The 25,561-nt window shown below is 43.2% G+C and overlaps 1 protein-coding gene and 1 non-coding gene across 9 annotated transcripts in view; one reads left to right on the top strand and one right to left on the bottom strand.

The window, feature by feature from the left end:
* rnf220a (ring finger protein 220a) overlaps positions 1-25,561 on the top strand; it is a 200,373-nt gene that overhangs the window by 131,265 nt on the left and 43,547 nt on the right. For all 8 annotated transcript variants that reach the window (XM_008290870.1, XM_008290871.1, XM_008290874.1 and 5 more), the window contains 2 exons: positions 16,133-16,262; positions 25,436-25,484. In XM_008290870.1, the coding sequence (XP_008289092.1) occupies positions 16,133-16,262; positions 25,436-25,484 (179 nt within the window). The remainder of the gene's footprint in view (positions 1-16,132; positions 16,263-25,435; positions 25,485-25,561) is intronic.
* Positions 23,758-23,831, bottom strand: trnat-agu (transfer RNA threonine (anticodon AGU)). Its single transcript has one exon. It is a non-coding gene; the product is annotated as a tRNA-Thr (tRNA).

Below are 25,561 nucleotides of genomic sequence, written 5' to 3'. Positions count from 1 at the left end.
TAGGCAGCTACAGGGAGACAGACAAACAGGTACTCGGCTGCGCCACCCAGCCAGCCTCCATCTCTCCCCCAATAACTCACTTTTCTCCCCCTTGGAGAGGGAAAACAATAAGATATAACAATTGGCAAATGGCTGAGGCAGGCGGAGCATTACAAATGAAATGTAATGTTGTTACAGTTTGGAAATAATGAATTATGAGGATAAGCGGGGATCTGTAAAATCGCTGTAGCGATTTACCGGGGTTTCATTTTTCAGCTGTATTGAATTATGGGGAATTGGCCTCAGTCAACTGCAAAATACAAAATGGGGAAAAGGAGGATGATTCACCGTTACATTCTGTGTGTGTGTGTGTGCAGTTGTGTGCAAGCAAGTGCAACCTCTGGCTGTTTATTTGTCTGTGTGTGTGTGTGCATAAGCGAGCGCCTGCACATTTGCATGCATGCAGTGTGTGTTCGTTCCCACAATGCCGAACGTATGTGCACGTCTGGAAATTTGTGTGTGTGCATGTTCCTCCCCCTAGACCTGTTGAGGGCTTTCTCTCGCTCACCCCGCCGCACATGTGATAAATGTCCCTTATCGCCTCTGTCATTGTAATAGTCCCACAACAAGCCCAGAGAGAGAGAGAGAGGGAGAGAGGCAGAGAAGAGGGGGGGAGAAGAAGGATGGAAAGAGGGATGGGAGAGGAGAGGGAGGGGGTCAGGGCAAGGAGGTGTTGAGAGAGTCACAGTGACAAAAAAAAAAAAAAAAGTGGTGAGAGTGGGAGAAAGAGAGAGAGAGAGGGAGGGATGCCGGGGTGGAATGGGATAGCCGGAGTTATCAGCCAGTCTTGTAGGGGAAGAATACGCATCAAGCTGCCAATCATCCGGCCTGAAAATTGCTCTGAGATTTGAGTCCCCAGACGGTGTGCATGTGTGTGTGTGTCCAGAGAGAGAGAGTATCCAAAGCCCTCCCCGGTCGCCTCAGTGCTATTACTGCCCCCCCCCCCTCCTCCCTCCGTCCTTCCAACCCATCCCTTCATCCGACCATCTCGCCCTCTTCCTCGATCTCCGAGGCTCAAACTCGAAAAAACACATCTGTCCTCTCTCTCTGTCACTAAAACCCACACTCAGGCTGTTTGAAGCACTGCTGTCGTCAGTGGCACCGGCTATTAGGGGAGGGCAGGGAGAGGAAGAGGGAGGGAGGGAGGGAGGGAGGGAGGGATGATGGAAAAGATGGAAAAGACAGGAGAAAAGAGAAAGGAAGGTTAATATGTGAGCAGAAACCATTTCGGTCTCTTTAATTTTCTATTGATTCGAGCTGCAGATCCTCAACTCTGTGAGTGTGTGAGAGAGAGAAACAGCCTCCGAGCTGGAGGTAGCTGACAGTAAACAGACGACATAATTCAGCCTCACATCGCCAAAGTTGATGATTTAGAATTTTGCAAATTTTCAGAAAATTCTCCTGCACAAGTTTCAAAACCTGTCTTTAGCAGCAGCGATCTTGAAGCAAATCCAATCTACTGTTGATGCTTTATCTAGTTTTAGAAGTAGTTTTTATTCACCTCATGATTCAGTTTATCCAGATATTTTTATATCATCGAATGTGGAGAGACATGATTTTAACAGGAGAGCAATGATCTAATCGAGAAAATATAAATTTTAATGCCAAGAAAGCAAAATCTGAGTTTTAAAAATGACTTTTTATGACAAAATTTCCTGTTGATTGATAATAATATTGATAATAATACATTTTATTTGTATAGCGCTTTTCAAAACCTCAAAGACGCTTTACAGGATGAAAGAACAATAAAAGCAACTAAAACAAAAGCAGACTGAGCAGAAATACAAGCAAGCAGATAAAAAACAACACAAGATATCAATATGAAGGTTTAAGTAAGAAAAGCAGAGCGAAACAGGTGAGTTTGGATTTGAAAATGACCGGGTCTGTGGTGTCACGGATGATGTTGTGGGAGAGACTTCCAGAGGGTGGGGGCGGCCACAGAGAAGGCCCTATCCCCCCCAGGTTTGGTGCTCGGTCCTGGGAACGATCAGGTTCGGTTGACCTGTTAAATTCTTGCTTCTTTTTGTTCACTTTAGTGTTGCAATATGCTTCTTTCTGAAACGAGTGAAAACGGGCTTCTGTAAAAAAAAAAAAAGTGGAATTGTTTCATATATTTGGCTTGAAATTGTCCATTTTTAAGGAGGCAAAGATGATTTTTGAAGATAAAGGTTAGGGCGAAATAATGGGCCGTTTTATGGAATGTTGCCTCCTCAGAGAAAAACCAGCAAAGGCCCAGCAAGAGCAAAGTGTAGTGAAACATCCCCCTCTATTGGACGATGCGATATCACCACGCAGAGGGAGGGGAAAGGGAGAGTCGAGAAGGGAAAGGACAAGAAGGAAGGGAGGGAAAAGAGTTGATAGGCAGAGTCCTGTAGAGCAGAAAGATAGCGGGCTGATAAAGATCACAATGATGTCCAATCGCAGCTGTGTGATGCAGCTGCTTGTCTCACACACACACACACACACACACATAAATACACAAAATAGCCTCAGGTGTGACCCGTGCAATAACCCACTCCAGCAGATAGACATCTTTGTTCTGCTCATATCAAGTGTTTCCACCCATATTTTATATACATTTGTTTCCCTTCTGCCTACTTTACAGGAAATATGACACACACACAGACGGCGAGAGAGAAAGAAAGAAAGAGTGGAATGTGGGTTTGGAGTATTCGTGTATTTTCGGCCAAACCAAAATAATAAGTCAACTTGATTTTTCCATCTCGAATGAGGTTTTTTTTTTCTTTTTCTTTCCTCAAGTGGTACCAGTCACTGTGGCTAACAATTTGTTGTAATGTTTTCATGTTGTTTTATTTTATTGGTCTCTTAAAATCTCCTTTTAGAACAAAAGCGCTCATATAAATTATATGTTGTGAACGTTTCTCTCAGCGACATTATGAAAACGTTGTGAAAGTCGTGTTTTCACAAGCAGAACTCTCGCAGTTTGTTGCCGGAGTGGGGGGGGGCCACTCCGATTCTTGGAACTCGGGAGTGATCCACAGCGCCCACTCATGGGGACGAGAAACCACAACATAGCACCCCGAGGCGTGGGCGTGACCGTGAACTTAGGAAAGTTTTCATTATTTGGGTTGCAGTCGTTTTTCCAAAGGAGCTTGTGGCTCTTTTTTTTTTTATTCCCACCGGGACATGTGACACCTCAAGGAAACACACAATTCCCAGCTCTTAAGTGCAAATAACTATATATGGAGCAAAAAAAACCCACAAAACTTTGTACAGTGTGGATTCTGGCGGCATCAACACAGATTACCGAGATGCAGGAAGTTTGCTTTGTGTCCATTTGATTTCTATTCCGGTGACACTCTGGCGAGAGGGGTAATATAGCAGACAGCTAGACAGACAGCTAGATAGATGGAAGGCAGGACTGCTCCCCTTGTATGAAGGATTATCCCCTATCCTCTGTTTGTGACAAGAGCTGATAAGGGCCTGAGAGGAGAGGCAGCAAGAGGCTGAGAGGGCCGCTGACACACACACACACACACACACACACACGAACGCCGCATATAATCCACAGCGAGAGAGATATCAATCCATCATTTAGAGCCGGGGATTCTGCAAGAGGAAATAGGTTCTTCTCAATCGCTGACAAGCCAACGTACACACACACACACCTACAATAGCATCCGCTGTACAAAAGGCTCGTGAGGTTTCGGCGTTAAACGGGGGTTGTTTGAATGACTGTTCAATTTCATCTATTTATCTGATTTACATTTGGCTATTGTTGTCACCCCGGCTGTATATCTGCGTGTGTTTATTGCTGCTATTGTGTCTCGATGACATGACTGTTGCTAATAGAAGCCGTAAATCTGCATGATCTGATGTAAGTTATTGCGATCTATAAATCCGAGTTCTGCCGAAAGAAGTAGAAAACAAGCATGAAACATACATCGGACGTGGTTAAAGCCTTTCAGACCTTGATTTTACTGAGAATATGTCAGTTAACTGAGAAAGTGTACTTCCACAGAGTAAAATAATCACCTTTCTTTGGTTAAGTTCTTACTTTTCATGCGTACATTTAGGGTGAAGTGTGCGTTTTGATCATTTTTGCAGTGTGGAATATGATTCTGTCAACTTGTTCTCTCAATTTTAGAGAGAAAAGAAGAAGTAGGTAAAGGTGGAACGAGCATTCTTAGATTTTAGGTCAGTCCATTCATTCAAAATTTAAAAAGAAAGCAGGAAAATAAGTAGGAAAGGTGCTGCAATGGTGGTGCTTCTCAGTGGGTGTGTGTGCGTGAAGATAAAAATCCTCGTTCCTCTCCTCCGCGTGACCACATCTCTTGAGGGATACGTGCCTGTGAGTGTATTTATCTAAGAGTTAGCATGTATTTGATATGTGCGGAGGGAAACTCTGCACTGATAGGAAATCCTCGCGCATGCAGCAGGCGAGAAAAGAGCAAAAGGCTGCAAGCTGATACCGAAACATAGAAGCATCTTCTGCTATTTGATGCCTGCTCTGATATCCTTTTTGCATCCTTGTCCTTTGTGTGCTCTTTATGTCCTGATTTCTGAGTATGAAAGAGAAACTAAGGGAGCTACGAGCGCTACTTCTGATTCCAGTTTGCAACAACAGGTTAAAAGGTTTCTGTGTTCAAGTGGAACCTTATTGAAGGTGGGGCGTTGCTGCAGTGGGAGGTGGTTAAGAAGGTGCACATGGGTCTACAAGGAGCCTCAGGATGATACACTCCCACTTTTAACCTTGAACATGCTGCAAAGAGCTCCTCGTGGTTCGCTGTAAAACTGAACACTGTGTTTTAAAATTATCAAATGTGAGGAGAAGTAGTTTGAGATCAAGCAATCTGCTGGTGGTTTTGGGTATTTGCCTCAACCGAATGTCATGTAGCATTTGTGGTGTGTTTTTTATGAATTAGATTTTCAGTATCTGTATCCAATGATATCAACAGCAAACTACGATCATTCATACTTTAACACTGAGTGTCTTATGTGCTGTACATCAAGTTGACGTTAACATTGCCATTGCAGATTTAAAGTGGGAAAAACATTGTCCAGACACAGCTATTCACCTCACACCTCCACTCTTTCAGGAAGCACAACACGCTGATACAAATGCAACGAAAGACAGAAAGAAAGGAGAAAAAACAAAACAATGAAAAATAGAAGGTGACACGGAGAAGGTGAAAGAGATCCAAAGAGTAGGGAAAGAAATAATGTAGTCTAAGTGGGACAAAGACAAAATGTTTGAGAGAGACAGCGAGAGAAGGGAGGGTGTATTTGGCCCCGCATTGCTAAGCGCCAGGTTAGGTGGCAGGGCCATTTGGCGAAGGCGCCGGTGCTAGACTTGATGGATGAGACAAACTGCAGGCTCTTTTCTCTTGTAACTTTAAAATCATTAAGCCTTTTACACGGCCATGCAGATTTTTATAGCCACCTCAGACAATCTGCCGCTGTTCATGTCTTTAGATCAGCAAAGACGGGAGAAGACGGAGAAGAGGGAGGACGGGGGGAAAATGTTAGAACTTCATCTGATGTCTCTCAGCAGCGTCGATGTAGGATTCAGCTTTTGAAAATGCACAGTCATTTCTAATCAATTTGAAATAGACGAATGGAATTTTATATTTGAGTGTTTAGATGGGATTGCTATGCCTTGGAAAGATGTCTGTGTTTTTGTAGACAAACACTAAGGAAGGGGTTTAATAAAGGTTTAATATGCTGGCAGCTGCACTGCCCTGCAAAGGACAGAAAGTGTAAAGATGAGAGCAGATTGTTAGAGTTTTAGCTGGTCTAAGATACTGCACAAGAAGTAGAAATGTTTGTCTCTAGTTTGAGTTTGTAATGGGTTCTCGCTGGTGAAATTCAAGTTTTTACCTTGTTAACATTATACTATAGTGTTCTTTAGATGCTAGAAGACATTCCATCTGCGAAATAAGCCGTCAGCATCATGGCTGAGTATTTCAGATATGAACATTTATGGCTGATTTACTCCATTTTGTAGTATTGAGTAGGTTTACAGTGTTTTATCAGAGTCGCAGGTGAGCTGGTGTGCTCAAGCTGCTGCAAGTGGGCATGGGTAGATGGTTTAAGGCATGAAGAAATTACATTTCATTGAGAAAAAAAAAAACCCAAAACTAGAATTTTGATGCATGCAGATGAGTTTTTCGGGGTTATCTCAACAGCCAGAGAGGGACTTTAAATGTGTGCCTGACTGATAGAGTTGATTTTAGTCATGACACCCTCACCAGTGAAATTTTACATTACTGACTGGGGTAGAACGTGCATTATTGTCCAATGACGGCCTCAATAGTTGTCCAATCGTACAGTCTAGGCAGCAAAACAACTATAGGAATAAAGTAATAATACAACCTAAGCAATGATACAGCAGCTTGGTTTTTAAGGGTGTTTTGTAGCCACATTTTAGCCTTAACTGAATTTTGACTAAATATGTAGCTGTTTCATTTTGCTTTGTCGACCAACGTGGGACTTGCATTGGGCAAAAAGCAAGTTTCCTTGGATTAAGCAACTAAAGCTGCTCCCTTTGACGCTGTAAATGATCTAACAGACAAAATCATCACACCCCCGTCTAAATTACATAATGTGTAATTAAGGACCTTTCAGATCAATGCACACATTTTGCATTCCATCTCTTATGATCCTACCATCACGAGGCAGGTGAGAATGGAGTTCAGGTATGCAGCAGGTAATCCTCCGCTAAGAGGACAGCGTGACATTGATCTAGGATTTTAATCTGCGGCTCCTCTTTGCCGGGCACGTTTTGCAATAACATATACAGCTACTAATAACCAGGAGATCCATGGTGTGGGGATATGAGTTGTATTAACCAAACCTAGTTAGCCGAGACACACTTTTACCCCGTAAATGAAGGCAATGCACACTGTGACATAATTGTGTCGCTTTTTAATAGAATGCCTTATTTCCCTTTTTTTTTTTCTTCCCCCCACTACGTGTGTGGGTGTCTTGTGAGAAAAGGCCAATAATGTTAATGATAAACCAGCAGCAACAACAGGGTGGGTGTTCCTGCGATGCGCTCTGAATATTATCAATAACAAGTTGTGTGTGAGCGTTGCACATGCCTCCATCCCTCCATCCGTCTACCCATCCATCCCTCTCAGCCTGCCTCCAAAGGCTGCCTCCTCCGCTGTTAGGATTCAATTAACACGGTGCAGGCAGCCACGGCACCCTCATTAAAGCTAATTAGTTAAAACATCAGCCAATCTAGCGTTAATTGGCTTTGGTAATTAATTCAGCCGCTAGACCATATGAAAGCAGCAGGGAGAGAGATAATGAGAGGCAGCGAGAGAGCCGAATCAAAGGCAGAGGGGGAGAAAGGGATGGAGAGGGAAGGAAAAAAAAAAAAGAGGAAGTAAATGAGAGAGATAAAGAAAAATAAATAATAGAGAAGTTAATGTGGAGGGAATCCTTACTTGTGTAGATGTGTGTGTGTCTGAACACTATCAGTTTAATGTGTGGACTAAGTGGGCCAGTGCACACACAGTCATGATGTATTTAAGATAGAATGACAAAAACTGGAGGTTTGAATCAAAGGTTCTCATATATAGATGCTATTTAAAATGTATATAACATCACAGTTGGGACTATATTTGTATTTATAGTACTACAATACTTGATTTTTTTGCAGAATCACAGCAAAGGCTTTTCAGTACAATTCTACACACCACGTGTGTCCGACAATTGTTATCCATTAGGACATATCTGTGCATGTGAAAGGTGTACTAAGTCTTTATTATAGCTTTATTTTTGTCTTTATTTTGCTGTTTTGTCTGGTTTCCTCTAATGCTTTACTTGTATTTAGCAAGGTGTGTAAGGTGGGAATTCACTCTGCAAGGCATCACTAAATCTGATCTTAACTTAACCTAACAACTCTTATCTTAACTTATCTTATCTTGACTTATCTTAAGTTATCTAGTATTTATTCAGTCAGTGTAAATATGCAAAGTGTTTTCAGATGTATGATAGAGATACTCTGCGAACTATCTTATCTTATCTTATCTTATCTTATCTTATCTTATCTTATGCTGAAGATACTCTGCTAACCGTTGCTCAGCACACACACACACACACACACACACACACACACAAACAAGCTGCATCTGTGTTGTTTGTGTTTGTGATTAGGGCTGACTCAGGGTGTCTATTTCAAACTTGCTGATGTCCCTGTTTGCCCACTGACACGGCATGTTCCTGTCGTGATTAGGTCCCTTTGGGATGAAAACGAGCGCCGACAGGCCTCACGCCCACACCTCTCTCCGTTAGGTATCCCTCCTCCTCCTCCGCACAGCTGAGGAAGGAGAAATGGAATCGAGTCAGTCAGCAGAGACAGGGCAGAGGCCGGTGGAAGCTGAAGTGTCTTTTTTTTTTTTTTTTTTCCTCTGCGTCTTAATTACAAACACATACAAACCGAGATGGAGCGAGTGTGTGTTACAGTGCAGCAGCAGTTCTACTGAATATGCAAGCATAGCAGTCATACTCCAGGTTCTAAAGTCATCAAATCAAAAAAAGTGTTATTCTGGAAGTAATTAACGTTTCAATTTGTCTGCCTTTTAATATTTAAAATGCACAAGGTTCCCAAAATCATAAAATATTAACGATTAATCATGATGATTGAATTATTCATTTATAATTATGACATACTTTAAAGTGAGGATTATAACAAGAGAACTCAAGTGAAATCAAAGAAAATAGAGTTTCTAGAAATAGTTTTTTTAAACCTACGAATTGAAGCACGTGTCGTGTGTGGATTGAGATTTGGCCTACCGCTGCTGGTCGTGCTTCTGCTCCGTGGGTCAGCGCTTGGTTAATGCTCCATTAATTTACTTCTTTCTCCCTCACCGCTGTCTCTCTGAGGCGCACACACACTCTGACAAGGTGATTGATTGAATAAACAGCTGTCAGTAGTTAGAGATAACCTCACTAGCATCGCGCTGCTGTCTTTGAGACGGACACACAGGAGTCCCAGGAGTAAAAGCCGCATTATACATGCTGACACACATTTGTCCACACACACACATGCACACACACACACACACACACACACACACACACACACACACAGAGGGATCATCAGATGACCATTTATCAGCGTATGTTCAAAACTAGGCAGCTGATGATTTATGATGTGTTGATCTCTGGCTGGGGGCTTTTCCCTTTCTCTTTTTCTAAATCCTCCAGATTTCATTTACGCCTTTTTTTAAAAAAAATTTTGGTTTGTATTTAAGAGCAATTAAGCTTTAAAAAGAATGCTGTTGATCCCATATGGTTTCCCAGAATGAGAATTTTGCATATAGCAGTAGTGATGCTCATCCAAAACAAACGCATCCTCCATCGCTCACTTTATTTACACTCCTCCTCGCGGAAATATTTTGAGTCTCTTGACTTGAACAGACAGCAAACACATTCGCGCCGCGCGCTGACACGCACACCTTTCCCCCTTCTATCCCTCAATCCGGCCGTCTCTTCATCCCTCCTCTTCTCGCTGCGCCGACATTTCATTTGCTTTTCTAAAAGTGACAACCCCAGGGAGCAAGGGAGGGGATAGCGAAAGAGCCTGGTGATGAGTTTTGAGCAGGGCGTGGAGGAGTGCTATTTAAAAGCGCCATGCATCACTGTCAGGGAGTGAGGCTACACACACACACATGCACGCACACACACATATGATCAGACAAGACACAGGAAACACACACATGCACAAAGTAACGCAAAGCAGCCCGGGTGGCAAACTGAAGTTGACCCCCGTTCCATTTCATCAAATGTCCTCTGAATGAGCCACACAGCCTCATCTGTTTTGCACACACACACACACACACAAAGAAGGCAGTGATCAGCCTAGTGTCTAGCCTGCTTAAATCACAGCTCACTTAAGCAAAAAACCATATCACTTCACCAGGGGAAGTGCGCACACACACACACACACACACACGCAAAAACACACCCCGCAAGTCCCATTTGTGTTAATGCGGCCCCTGGTTTTGGGCTTTAGGGCTCATATTTGCCATTATGGAGATGATGGCTTTACGGGGCCCCTCTCACCTCACCTTGCGTTGGTCGGGGGAGAAGACAGGGGAGAGTCGAAATGAAGGCTGACACCTCGGCGGGATTTATTTGATTGCGGATGCGAGGCGGTGTCATTCTGGAGAAAAGGGGGGGACACGACTAGAAGAGGAGGAGGAGGAGGAGGAGGAGGAGGCCTGGACCCTCAGGCTAAGTGAAAAGAAGAAGAAGAAGAGGAGAAGATGGTGGGGTGAAGGGAAAGAATGAGAAAGAAAGAAATAAAGGAAAAAGGAAGCGATTGGAGGGAGGAAAGGAGGGGGGGGTGGGGGAGCAGAAGTGGCCCTCTTTCCCTTTCGTGAATCAAATCAAATTCCCCTTATCGCACATTATTTGAAGAGGTTATCGGGCGCGGTAATGCGGTTACATGCCGGGCCGCGGCTGAGAGATTTCCTTGTTTACCGATGTTGGCGGGTGTTATAGCTAACCGGCCGGGCGAGCGGAGAGGGGAGGGGACAGAAAGGAGGGGAGGAAGAAGAGGAGGAGGAGGAGGAGACGAGAAAAGAGGGGTAGCAGGCATAAACACTTGATGCATGTCAGAAAACTCATTTAGGGGAACAACAAGGAGGGGGAATGGAAGTGTGTGTGTGTGTGTGTGTGTGTGTGTGTGTGTGTGTGCAGACGTAAGGAGAAGACAGTTGTTCAAGGACAGAAAAACAGCCTCTACATGTAGACACTTTGTCATTCCATTTGGGAAATGTGCTCGTGTGTTTTGCAAGCGTGCCTCTTGCAGCGTGTGTGTGTGTGTGTGTGTGTCGGCCACAAACACACCGTGTGTGTGTGCCAACACATAAATCTGGCCTTCCTCTTTTCTGACTCTTATTGTTGTGTTTAAATCCAGTTTACATGCTCAGTGCTCATTAGCTGATTGTGTGTATAATTTACAAGTCAATTCAATTCCTTACAGAAGATATAAAAGATGGAAAATGATCAAGTTCATGGAAAGTCAAACATTTTCTGTTTCTTTTTATCAGTTTATTAGTGCTGATTCCAGCTCCCTGTACCTTTTAACCGTCTGAACCTAAAGCAGTTTCTGGACATTTTTGTGCTGTTGTCAAGTTTTTTTTTCTCACAGTGGCCTCATTTCTGAATGCAATATAAAGTCCTGCACCTCTATGGAAACAGCACAACCATGACTAAAAGTAAAGACAGTTTGAAAATGTCTTCTGTGCAGTAAATCAAAGTTAGAACATGATTTTTATAGAATTTCTTTGACTACTTATTTTCCACAGTTGACACTCTTTATGCTACAGATATTTTATGACTTACATTTTGAATTTGTTTTCATGCTTACCCCCTTTTTGCTCTGCTTACACAGCCTGCAATTCATCCCAATTCAGCTTAAAAATTCCTTACATTTTTGTCATGTGACTGTTGATTGCAGCCGAGTCAGTCATGGCTTCACTATTGTGACGATGAATGCAGAATTTTAGGTTTTTTTACTGAATTTAATGACTGCAGACAGTTTATTCCTGTTTTTTTTTTTTTTTTTAAACGAGACAGTGATTTTTGCTTAGATGTGGTTAAATTTTCCAACAAAACAGTATCCAATCCAATCAGTCTTTCTGTTTTTATAGTTTCTGGCTGATAAATGGCATAATTTTGGCAGTTTAGGAGGTAAAAAAGAGGACGTATTTAAAACAATAGGCCATACATTTAATAATAATGCATTTCTGATTGCTTGCACACAATACTGAATCAACCAATAACAGGTGCATTTAAAAAAAAAAAAAAAAAATCATAGTTTCACATCTATAGAAAAGTTAAATGTCCACCGATCTCCGGTTTCCTGAGAGGCAGCGAGATAAAAGCGAAGAGATGACACGCAATACAGGTCATTAACTGGGATTTGGACCCACAGTGTCGTGAGTACATGCTTTGCCTCTTAGCCCATTGAGCCGTGAGGACACCCCAAATGGTGTTTTATCTCTGGTCCCATTGAGAGCGAGTATTGAGCTGACAATCCCTGTCCTCTCTGGAGGTGGCCTTTTACCTCAGCTCATTGTAGTCTGTGACTGGGAGCCGGCGCTATCTAGCATCTATTGATTCCCACTTCATCTGGACCAAAGCAACAGAGAGAGGAGAGAGAGAGAGAGAGAGAGAGAGAGAGAGGGAGAGAGACACTGGGAGGGAAACAGAGAGAGAGAGAGGAGGAAAAAGTTTTTAAAAATGAAAGAGGGATGCTACTTGAAGTTTTTAAAAAGGGGTTAAACTTGTTTCATGATGACATTCGGCACATTTTTATTCGTTTTTTGAGGAAAACCTGAAATAGATTTTACCCTTTAGTGATCATTCGTGTTTGTTGGTGCTCAAAGACAGAAGGAAGGAAAAAAAAATAGAACTTAGTGGCAGAAAAGCAGAGAAGAAATTAAGAATATTAGGATGTATGGAAACAAGGGTGAAACAATACAGATGCAAGGAGAGAAGGGATGGGGGGGATAAAGGTAGATTCCTCCTCTTTGCTCTCCGCTCTTCCATATGATGTAGCTTCCTCCTCCTCACCATCTGGTGTCTGTAATTGCCTGTCTAGTTGTGTTTGTATGTGTGACTCCTCTCATTATTTTAAAAGTATAAGGATATAAAAGCCTAATCAAGGACATATTACACGTTAGACGTGGGTTAAATACTGACGTCGCTTCAAAAACGTGACATTTTTGTGTGTTTGTCGTCACCTTATGGGTATTTTTTGTGATTCTCACGCGCTCGCCCCGGCAACGTCACGCAGCCAAACTAGGAATTAGTGACTCCATTGTGCCCTGTCAGTACTACAGCAGCAAGTAAATAAATCAGGCCGAAGATGGGGGGAAAAGTCAGAGGATATGCTTCCTGCCAGCTGGGTGACTTATTGTTTTGTGACATGAGGAAAACCAGTGAACACCATTAAGTGGATCAAGTGGCAGAGATGAAAAGGAGGGAAGGTGGTGACAGGGGGGGGAAATGAGGAGGGGAGAGAAAACAGGGATCTGGAAGGGGAAACAAAAAGGGGAAATAAGGGGATAGAGAAAGAAAGTCAAGAGAAAGAGAGATGAGACGATCCATCTTGGCACATTAGGGGGGATCAGGCCTATAGTCCATCATGGCTGTCACAGGGACGCACACCTTCTCTCTCTCCTCCCCTCCGCCAATCCCTCACTCGCTCCGCCAATCGGCATTTCTACTGAGGAATCTCCGCGCTAAAAAGTCCTGTCAGGCCTATTTCCTTGTTATTGTCCAGCCGTCTTCTTCTCACCTCCATCCTCTTTTTTTCCACCCCCCCTCCCACCTTCCCTGACTCCGGTGCCTTCCTCGGAGCTTCCCGAGATTAAACGCTCCCTCGTTGCGCCGCGGGGTGAGTGTGTGTTTGAGCTGTGAGGTCTAAAGCGGGACGTGTGTGTGTGTGTGTGTGTGTGTGTGTTTGTGTGTGCGTGTTGCCCCAACATTAATCATCTTTAAGGGGCTGACAAGCCTGGGGTGCAACATCGCATCACATCAACACCACCACGCCCTTCTTCCCCCTTCTTCTCCTCCTCCTCCTCCTCCTCCTCCTCCTCCCCTGGATTTATCTGTCCGTTCGCCTCTCCCCATCACTCACTTCCCTCAGGGAGCATTTGGTAAAGAGAACGAAGGGGGGGGGTGACATAGAGGAAGGAAAAGGAAAGAAACACGACGAGAAAGGATGAGAGGCGGTGACAGCGAACAAGTTGGAAAAGCCTGTTAGAAATGAATGGGGTCGAAAAATGATAAAAGTTTCAGCACTTTTTTTTGAGTCATTGGAAGATCTAACATTTGGGCCACTGAAGATATTTAACTTGCCAACATTTGTTGTGATAAGTTTTGCATAACTGGCACACATGAGAGAACTTGCCAGTGAATTGTTTTTAACCAGCTCTTCAAGACATTACACAGTGCCTCTAGCAACCGAAAATATAAAACCAATATGCATTTTAAAGAAGAAAACAGTATTTTTCTTTTATGTTTTCTTCTTTGTGTTGCGGGATTTATTTATATTTCTACCCACTTCTATATTTTTTACATGTTCTCATGCTCCTTTTAGCGTTTTCTTCAAATTCAAGTTGTATTCCATTCTGTCACACGACCAGATGTTGATTTTCCATCACATCAGAGCGAGCGTAATTTGCGTGTCTACAATACATGTTTGTTCTTAATGCGTCCGTTCTGGTCTGAGAAAAGTTGAATTCAGATCAGTTCGCACGACACAAAAACTCCTCCACTTAAGTCTGCCTTGTTATCCTCTGTTGCTTTCTCTGTTGTCACATCCGCGAATCTACATTTCTTTATCATCAATCTGCCGATACAAAGAGTCTCGTTCTTGCACAACGATTTCACGATTCAAAAGAAAATCACCCTATATTGATATGCAAAAAGTCAAACTTACATCGTGCGAAATAAGCATTTACACTTTCTGGCATAACAAAAGCCTAAAAATAATCAGACGCAGGCATACGTTGCTGTGTGTGTGTGTGTGTGTGTGTGTGTGTGTGTCCACGACCTCCAGGAGTGTGTTTGTCTGCGGAATAGAAAGAGCCCCATCGGCTGCAGACGGGGGGATTGGATCTTTCTTTGTTTGCTGTGGCGGATGGCGACGGCTTCAGCATGACTCAAATTATCTTGTCAAAGCAATAACGGGGAGAAGAGGGTGAGGAGGAGGAGGAGGGGGGGAGACGGAGAAACAAGGAGAGAAAGGGAAATATCTGAGGGGAGCACGGCGGAGGAGGAAGAGGCAATAAGGCAAGAGAAGAGGAAGAGGAGGAAAGAGAGGAGATGAGCAACATGGATACAGGAAAGAAAAGACAGAGGAGGAGAAAGAAATGAGTCAAATAAATGAACGGTAGGGAGCAGAAAATTAGGAATGGATAATGCCAGAGAGGAGGGAAAAAAGTGTGAGAGGGGAAAGAGAGTGAGAGAAACAGGGGGTCATCGATTACCTATTTTTCAAAGTCACTTAACGTGTCCAGTGCTTTGGGCTCTGTTAAGCAGCAGTGCAGGAGAATGGGAGGCTGGTATGCACACACACGCTCTGAGGAAAGAGGGGAGGGAGGAGGAGGATGCGTGTGTGTGTGTGTGTGTGTGTGTGTCAGTGTGTGTCCTGATGAGTCCTCTTGCAGGAAACTGTTCTGACGGACCAATATGTGAGCAAGGATACACTTCCCCCGAGGCCTGCATGTGTATGCATATGTGTGTTTGATTGAAAAAAAAAAAAAAAGAGAGAAAGGCCGGCGACAAGACGGAGAGGGAGTCCCCTCTACCTGGGCCCTCTTGTTGCCGTGGTGACAAGCAGTCTAAACGGGATGTCCTGGCCGAGGCGGAGCCTATTGTTCGTGGGCTATAAAAAGCCCATTTGATTGGCCAAATACAGGAAATCAGGAAGTGTCCTCCAACATTAAGCACTGATTTCAATGGGTGTTATTTTTAGCCAGCTCAGACAGACTCGGAGGTAAACTTGGAGAGGTGGGATGTATGCTGCGCAAACACAAAGGCTCAGAAACCATGCAAAGTGCACACTTTCTAAACACACACAGGGTCCACTTACACCTCCAGACGCACAATGACACACACGCCAACACACAAACAGGTGGGCCCCACCCTGTGCCCTGCTGATCAAGGACAATGAAGTGAGGTAGTGTTGGCAGACTCTATACAGCATTATCTCATCCATGGCAGACACTTCTTTAACTCCCCCCGCCGCCACCACCACCCCCGGCTTTGACCTGAGAACAACATTACACAATAGAGACTGTGCAGCTCTGTACTGTACGAGCTAATGCAGACAGTGCTGAGGCTGCTGAATTCTTAACCCCATTTTCCTGATTTTTAACTTTAAACCAACAGAGTCAGCTCCAGTGGGTTTGGTGTAGCATAAAAAACACAAAACAGCAACAAAAAAAGCTCTTGATTTGTCTCTGTGATACAATTTGCATAATGTGTCATAGCCGCTATTTCTAAAGCAATCCGGGTATAATGTTTCTCAGTACAATAAATCTATGGGTGCCTGGTTCTTGTTTATACTGATGTTTTTCCTCTTTGTTGTTGTCTCCAGGTAAAAAGAAGATGTCCCTGTACGACAGCCAGGCTCCAGTCTGTCCCATCTGCCAGGTTCTGCTCAGGCCCGGAGAGCTACAGGAACACATGGAGACAGAGATAGAGAGGCTAGCCAACATATGTCTCAGGTAGGCCTTTAACGTGTACGCAGTTACTCAGAGGAAGTGCAAAACAAAACTGAATCCACTAAACAGTACCTGGCTGTAGACAAGATGGCAGATCAGAGGAAATAATGTGACCTTAACAGTAGAAGTTGGTCTTTTTCATGTATTTTTTTTCCTCATCAAGTGGCCCATGGATTAAAAAAAACAATATGCAACATTTATTCAGTGGAAATATATTTTTAAAGTCTCTCTTAAAGGCTTTATGCAATATTTTGAATAGTTTGTAATCAGTAAAATGTGCCAATATGAAGTTTAATCAACAAGTTTCTAAAAAGTTGCAGATTCATCGGAAATCTGTGCTGCAGCCTAAAAACAGTGACCCTTACCAACTTTATTGCATCCTCATCCAAATTAACCCTTCAGCTACATATCTTTTATGGTTTGGTTCAAAATAATTCCAGCAAATTATACCTACAGAAAAATAGAATTTAAAGTGTTCCCTAAGTTTACACTCACACATCAGCAAGCATGACATCGTTTGGATTCAGAATGCTTTTATTTTGTATTTGTAGGGTTAAAACTGTCTCCCTCTGCTCGTGGTGACCTCTGCTGGTTCCCACTTTTGTTCTTGGACCTCCAGGATTTGATGGTTTTCTTGAAAACAGTTAGCAAATGATCCAATCTTTCCTTGTAACCCAGTAACACACACACAGCCTGTGTTATGAGCTGCTTTCCCAGACTGTGATTAAGCCAGCAGGCCCTACACTACAGTTGTGGGAAAATCCAGGCTAACATCAGACGGAGCATCTGAGCAACCAAACCCTGCTGACCATTAGTGAGCTAATGTGACATGACTCAGTCAGTTTGACCTCCACAGAGCTGCATCCATTTTAAAATTCATTTCAATTCTGGGTTCATTTCAGTTAAAAAGTTGACCTACGCTCACTGGATTCCTCAAAATGTGTATTCAAAGTTGATAAACCACATTGCATAAAATCTTATAAAAGCTGAAAAATGTATTCGAAGATCCTCTCCAACTCCAAAAACAAATAGCCCAGACCAGCTTCTGGTGCTCAGGTCATGTAATTTCCTGTCAACAGCAAATGTTGCTTTTGTAGAGATCCACCATCTTGTCTGCATCCAGGTCCTTCTGGATCCACTGACTCCCACGGTAAGTGTTTGTGTATATGAGTTGTACGATGTGGCTAAGAGTTGAAGAAGTCAAAAGGAATGAATTTAGTTATTTTTCATGTCAACCATTAAATAAACATTTTTTAGGAAGTTACCTTTTTTTGCTGAAAGTAGGATATGAAAATGATGTGCATGTTCAACGAAAATTAGGCTTGTGACATCTTTAACCAAGTTTAACACAAAGAAAGCAGCTAAGTTCTGATAAGAGGACCATCCAAGAACTCTACAAGTGTCTTGTGTATGTTTTTATACTCTTGTTACAAAACATACAAAATAGAAAATGAGATTGTCTTGTAGTGAGGAGTTGGCTTACACACTGGGATTGTTAGCTTAGCTGTTAGCACAGTAACTGGGACCAGTGTCTCTGAAGTCTCGACTACAGCCTGTATTGGCTTGAGTTTGGTATTTAGTTGTCACACGGTGAAATGATGAGAACCTGTCAATCACAAGTTTCTTATAATATATCCAGCTTTATTGTCTGTTTTATTCTAAATGGGGCCCTAATTTACACAGTTAGCATTGTGCTGCATTTACAGAGACTTGAAACTAGCGATGAGTCCATAAGCTCATTAGGAAAATGCTTATCAGGGTAACAAACCAAGTCAGAAGTAAGGTAATTTGTCATATAGTTTTAGGCAGTCAGACTTCTTTTTGCAGCTGGAGGCGTCGCCCCCTGCTGGCTGGTAGCAAGAATGCAGGTTTAAGGCACTTCCACATTGAGTTCACTTTTTAAACCCTGAGGTTCCATCCATCTTTTACATACAGCCTAAGGTCCCAACCAAAATAACAATATCTGTCTACCTACTAGAAGTTTAGGGAATAATTTATAATAGACCAATTCCATCCACTGAAGAAGGGAAGGATCAAAATTCTGTACGATAAACAAGGCTAAAGTTATGTCTGTAATGGACACAGACTGATGAAGCTGATATCAAACCTGTGATCTGAGTAAGGCAGCAAAGGCTAAGTCTTAAAATGTCATGTTATCACATAACCCTTCTTTTAAAAAAAAAATCTGATCAATTAAATTAGCATGCCTCTGTATTTCCTAAAAGAAAAAACATTTTCTTAATAGTAAGAATAGGATGTTACTTCACAGCTTCGAAGGTAAACAAAAATGTTAAGATAATCCTCAGTGGCTCATAAAACTCTGTAATTTTTAGGCAATAAGGTGCGGGGCTGTACATCAGCTCAGCTTTTATGTCAGGTTCACTGACCCATATTTTTTTTTTTGAGCAGAGATTTTGGCGCCATAAATCAGCATAAAAGGCAGAGGCATGCCGTCAACGTAAAGCTAAGTGTTTCCTACAGGGATTAGGATTCAAACCTGTGACCTCAGGATCACCGCCGCCCCCTTCTTCTCCTCACGGCAGTCGCACGAGCTGTTTTACGACGGATAAATCAACTCCAAGCCCTTTTAACGATGGGACACAACCATTAGGATCCATATTTCACCTTGACCGCACGTCTGGCTGTGTGTATGTGCGCGAGTGTTTGTGTACCTGGGTGTGCGGTCGACACGCTGCCTGTGTTTGTGTGTGACCCGGTGTCCACCTTAGCGGCCCGGCTTTATGATAGCCACCATTAACCCGGAGGAACAGGGCAACTGATAGCGTCACCCCACGTGGAAATCACACTTCATTTACCCCCCGTTTACACTGGATGCTCCCCTCCTCCTGTCTGTCCGAGTCCATACACTGCACCGCTCATCCTTATTCCTTCTGCCATCGACGCCATTCATCTAATTCTTGTTTTCAACTTTAAATCTTCCCTCTTCGCCCCATATCTTTTACTTTTCTCGTTTGCTTTCATCGGTCCTTAATCTAGGCCTTATTCTTCTCCTTTTTTCCCCCTCTACTCATGTTTCTTCCCAAAATCTTCTTCTTCTCGTCTGTTTTCTTCTCACACTATTCTGTTATTTCTTCTTGACCCGACTTTGCCTCGTCTTTGGGGACCGAAGCAGTGATCTAACTTTGCAAGGGGAAAAGGATGCATGTAGGACAATCAAGGAAAATCTTTGCTGTGTATGAGTAATGGAAGAAAAACTGAGATGCCTTACCCCAAAAATGAATCAAAAGAATAATGAAAAATGAAGTTAAGATGATGATAAAGGAGGAAAATAGGGAAAGAAGTTCCAAATGAACGTCAACCAAATTAGATGGATTACAAAGCAAATCTAAAGAACAAAGGTTAAAAAGTCTGTTTTGTTTTTTAGTGACATCTCTTGGCTTTCGTCAGGGGATAAAGTTTCTTTATCATAAAAAGGCACTAGAAAAAAAGTGGATCTGAGATCTTAAATAGAGAACAGAATAGAACAAAACCAAATAGAATGGAGCCGTCCGTCATCATGTGATATGGCGAGGTGTGTGTGCGTTTCAATAATTAATAAAGGTTAGTAGTCTGTCCTTCCCCCCCTGGCAGTCTGTGATACTATAGCCTGGGGAAACTCAGATCCCACGTACACCTTCTCTCTTTCTCACACACACACAGTTATTTAAGGAAATGGCATCATCCCTGGGCGAGATGGGATGGTGGCTCGCGTCACGGCTGGCTGATTTACCTACTCGCCATTAACCCGCGCCACGAGAAACAAAAGAGGACACGAGAGGAGAGGGATGAGAGGCGGAACGTCTCGAGATATTTTGTGAGAGGTGTCGTTTCTACCTGCAAGCCGACACACGAAATGCCTGTGAATGTTTGTGATGGAACAAAGGCAGGAAAGTGTTGCATATCTCAAAACTGACCTCGTTCTGAATCACGCACACACACCCGCTGTCGCTCCTTCTCTCTGGCTCTCTGCAAGGTAGCTGCCATCATTGAAAGTGACAGTGGGAATTTGTTCCAATTTGTAGTAAATCTGCCTTTAATGACGACCAGCGCTCGCCGAATCAAAGAGCTGCGGGTATGGAAACGAAGGTGTTTGAGGAGAGTGTGTGTGTGTGTGTGCCATATCCGCCTGTTTTTTTCTTCGATAAATATCTGTTCTTACTCGTGTTTCTATTTGTTTCCTATCCCGTTCCTGTTCTCGCCGCATATAAATGCATGTGTGTGTTTGATTACAGCTGCCAGCCTGTCCTCTCTCGTGACTCCGAGCTCTATCACTTGTTCATGGGCCACAGCTTCTCATGTACGGACACGGAAATCACACACACACATGGAGTTTGGCAAATGGAAATCTATCTTGCCCTGTACACGTCAGGTGGCTCAGGGGGGGCAGAGTAATCTACATACCCCCGTCACCCTCCTCCTCTTCATAGCCCTGCTCCTCTTCTTCTCCCTCCTCCTCCATAATCAATTTGCCTCCACTCGAGCAAGCCCCCTCACCAACCTCTCTACCAGGTGACACGAAAAGGCAAAAAGCAATCAGTATCTCGAGTTTAGCACCATTCCTCTATTCTATATCCATCCAGCCGGTCAAACTCCCACCAAGAACGGACTTATTCATCTTTATCTCTGGTAGGGAGCGGAGGTGGTGGGATGTCAGTCAAACCCAGTCTGTCTCTAGTTGTGTAAGATTGATGCAGATTTAATCAGGTTGGGGAAGGATGGGCAGTTTTAGGGAATGGAACTGCTTCCAAATTACTGATCAGACCAGTGCAATACTGACATAAAAGACTGGTCCAGGTCTTATGGAGAAGCTTATGTAATCTGGGGGCTTCTTTTGGATTACTTACCCTCGATTACATGTTAAACATCTAATTATTTATAAGGGTTGCGTTGTGTTATGTATACTCAAAGCTGTGGGAGCCAATTCATGCTCAGTTCTTTAAAAAGGAACCAGTGAGTTGCTCCACCTGGATGATTGACATGCTGATTGCTGTGTGTGGCCAACCAAAATTGAAAACTTTCCAGTTTAACACTTAGTTTATTTATTCTTTCTCCCTTCGTTAGGTAAAATACGCTACATATTTTCTATATTAAACCGCAAACAGTACCACAGTTAATTACTGCAGCAGCACGTTGCCTTAGTGGTCAAAAACCTGTTCACTTTCCACACCTAACACCTGACGAGACAAAGATTGCTTCGGACTTACATAACTGATCACTGATTGGCTCCCACATGAGCTCCGGATTGTAACACCGCAGGGAAATCATAAAGATTTCTGGATGAGATTCAGGTGGTCACCCCCGTAAATGAAACATATGATTAGTCTTTACTAATGACGCAAAGCAGTGTGATTAATGAGAGTAATGCACATTCTGGAGTTCAGCATCATATTTCCTACTTCCTACAGTCACTGGGCAGGTTTCAAAATAAACAGGGATTCAACTGTTCCAGGAATTTATTTTGTCATGTTATACCATAAACAGCCCGATAAATAAAAACAAAAAGCTTTTACACCTGAAGGCCACTTTATCACTCAGACTAGTTGTATAAAGACTTTTGTGCCTTGATTTGTCCCATACAAATGATTAAAAGTCTCAATATCTTGCTCTCTGCTGTTTACATTTTAAGTAAATCCCCAAACTTCATGGAAGTATGGCAGTAAATCACAGGAGTCTCCTTTCAAAGAGACTCACCACACAGACGGACATGTTGAGTATCTGATGAAGCTCACTTGCACTTTTATTTTGAAAAATCCTGCCTGTAATTTTATTGTAATGGGTTGTGTCTTTAACTCAAGAGGTTGTTGGGATACATGACTGCATTTTTAGGAGGTGTGTCATTACATTATGTTCACATAGACAAGCCAAAGGAGGAAGGTTTTAGCCAGTCAACTGTGTTCTTGAACCAACTGTAAAGGAATCATTTTCAGTTAAGAGATCCCCTACATTTGACCTACCACCTGATCCCTAGTACCTATACAGTCTGACTACTCCTTGTTTATGATCTCACAGCTATACCAACCATACCTACTTCAGACAAGCTACTGTATAAACAACTTCCCCGTGTGACGTATTGGGACAAAGCACTGTAAGAACTACTTGTTTGAGGCGCCAACTTGCCCTCGACTGTCTCCCCCCCACCTCTTCACGCGCATGCCTCATTACCGCCACACATTTTAAATTGTATCTTTCGTTCCTCCTTCCTTCCCTTTTCCTCCTGCTTGTCTAGTGTGTTTGTTTCGCTTTGCTGTGCTGCTCATTTCCACACTCCTCTCCTTTGCTTTGACACGGCAGCCAGCTGGAATTTCCAGCCCCATAACCTCACGGCATCAAAAATTCATAGAACCGGGCAAACAGACGCCGCCAGAGGAGAGGCGGCAGCGCACCAACTCTCCCATCACTCCCTCTCTTCCTTTCTCTCGTTTTCTTGTCTTCTTTCATCTCTCCCTCCCTCAATCTCTCTTTGTGCTACCCGCTCATCCTTCCCTCGCCACATCTCTCTCTCACCTCACATTTCATCTCCTTTTTCTTTCCCTCCCCCCCTCTTTTTTTTTTTTTCCTCCACTCTCCTTTCATCTCTCTATCACCCCCTCTGTCACTGTGGCAATTTTCTCCCATCGTGGCAGGCATGCGACTGCCGTCCTCTCCCGCTCGCTCTCTTCCCCTCTCTGCCGCTCCCTCCTTCTCTTGTCGCTGTTTGACACTGTCAACAAGCAGGTAGAGGTGGCTGTTATTGTTGATGCCTCTGCAGAGGTTCCAGGTAATGAATAAAAGAGAGATAGAGGGAGAAGGGGAGAGAGATGACAGAGACAGAGATAGAAAAGGGGGTAAGAGAGAGAGAGAGAGGTGTATGTGTGGTTGAGGGGGGTGCTGGCAGATTCCCCTGCATTACACGGCAGCTCGACTGTGTCACCCGTGTTTATTCTCTTTGTTGGTGGAGGTGAGGCCTGCTCTTCACACACACAAGACACACGCAGCTGCAAGACAATATACAGATGCATATGCACATCCACGGATACACAGCAGTGACAGGTTTTCACAGACAGGGTTAACATGCACAAAGACATTTAATGCATACACAAGCAGACACACATATGGTCTGCGTCGTACACTGAGACACATGCAGGCTCTTGACATAAAGAATCGGTCTTATCAGTGCAGCCATAAAAGGACAACTACAATCATAACTAACATTAACAACTCGTTAACTTAATATTTAGTCATTTGGTCATGTATTTTGAGAAGTTTGTGTGAGAATGTGTGTTACATTTTTAAGTTCACTTCATTTTCTGTTTCACTCAGAAACAGTTTACATCACAGAAGCTCAACAACCTCCAACTGGGCTTTAAAGGAGTATTCCAGCAATTTACTCTTGTATTTTAGTCAAGTTAGAGGATACAGAAGACGTAAAAGCTGTTCAAAACAAAAAAAAGAGGCCTGGAAATCTAGACTTCTGGCACCTAAGATGAGACTTTATTAATTCCCCCCAAAGATTTTTTCAAGGCACTGCTGGGATTTGAACCCAGGATCTCCTGTTTACTAGACAGGCGCTTTGACCAACTAAGCCACAGCGCCTGCAATTTTAAAAGCTTAAAATGCTCGATCCTCTATTTCCCATAATGCAAAAAGCTCATTTTTGTTACCTACCTAGTCTACACGACTTTCTCTCATTTGAGGAAAGTCACATCCTGCAAGACTACATTCACAGACTTACGTTTTCCCTGTGACAGATAATCCGACTTGTTGACACTGAGCGATGTTGTGCAAAGATAATTCTTTGTGAGATAAAAAACAAAATGTGAAATGCATCAAGCATCGCATAATATGTAAGAGAACATATAAAGCAGTTGGACAGATGAGTTGACGCCCTTTCGTAGCACTCTGACACATCCATCCCCTCATCCGTTCTTTCTTATCTCTGCAGCTATGCCTTATATTTCACTGGTCCTATATTTTTCTGGTCTTGCTCTTATGCCTCTTTGTGCACCACTTTGTAAACTCTTCTTTCAGATAAGTGACATATAAATAAGGCTTCTTATTCTTATTATCCACCCGTCCATCCATTGAAAAAGGAAATCCCTTGTCTACCAATGCATGCTGTCAGATTAGAGGTTGCGCTCAATTCAGTTTTAGGCAACCTTCCTTCCATGGCCTGCCACTGTCTGTCTGTTTGTGTATGTGTGTGTGTGTGTGTGTGTGTGTGTGTGTGTGTGTCCGAGAGGGTCTGAGAGTGCTAACAGGGTCTCAAAGCAAACATGACAACCCTGTCTCGCTTTGTCAGCGTCAAGGCTGTCGCAACGGTTCGTGAAGCTCGGAGAAATTTATCTCTGTGTTTCTGTGAGAGTCAGAGAGAGAGAGAGGATGGCAGAGATGAGAGAGAATGATGGTGAGGCAGATGGAGAGAGAAGGACAGGAAAGGGAGGAAAAGCGAAGGAAGAGGGGGCAACAAAAAAAGAAAAGAAAGAGCAACAAATCAATTAAAAATGGGGGGTCAGAAAAAGAGATTGAAGCCAAGTATTGTGAATGTGTGGTGGCAGAATGAAGGTGCAAGCTTGTTTATTTAATACATTTTGACTTTCCATCATTCATCCTCAATCTAAGATGTCACACATTTCTATCGCTATACAACAAGCCCCCCTTTCTCCCCCTTCTTCCCTATAATGTTTACAAGCCAACTGATTGTCTTCAACATAATTCAGAGTCAAAGTGACCGCAGGCTGACTGCACTGACAAATCAAATCACTGCAAAATCTGTTATTTCCTCCCTCTGCCCCCCTCTGCGTGCACACTGCGCGTCCTGCGTTTGTGAATGAGTGTGATGAGAAAACGCAGTCAAATGAATACATCAATAAATATTTATATAGATACACGGCCAATTTTCTTAGTACTCATTGCTTTGTAGTCAGGCTCGCTGTAATACTTCAATTACCCTCGAACAGAGCAGCAGGAGATGGATGGATAAAGGGTCAATGAGAACAGAAGAGCAATGGATGAAAGCGAACGAATGCATGAACAAGAATCTGGCAAATTGGTCCCAAGTGAGCCGTTGGTAAAATTCACAGTACTTGTGTTTGCCGGGAAATTGCTGAACAAGCGCAGTAAGCAGATTCAGTCCCCGGTGCTGCATTGTGTCATGCAAACCTCACTAAATTCTGTTTTGTTCTCTTTCTCTTCTGCAGTAAGAACCCCTCACCCAAGGATGGAGCAGCAACTCCAGGAACCCCCAAGGTGAGATCCTCATTACACTCAGTCGGGAATCAAAAAGACCGCATGTGTCTCTTCATATTTCTTTATCTCTGTCATTA

Source organism: Stegastes partitus, unplaced genomic scaffold, assembly GCF_000690725.1.
Source record: "Stegastes partitus isolate 25-593 unplaced genomic scaffold, Stegastes_partitus-1.0.2 Scaffold700, whole genome shotgun sequence".
NCBI lineage: Eukaryota > Metazoa > Chordata > Actinopteri > Pomacentridae > Stegastes > Stegastes partitus.
Note: the sequence above shows the minus strand (reverse complement) of the source record. Positions and strands in the feature narration are given on the sequence as shown.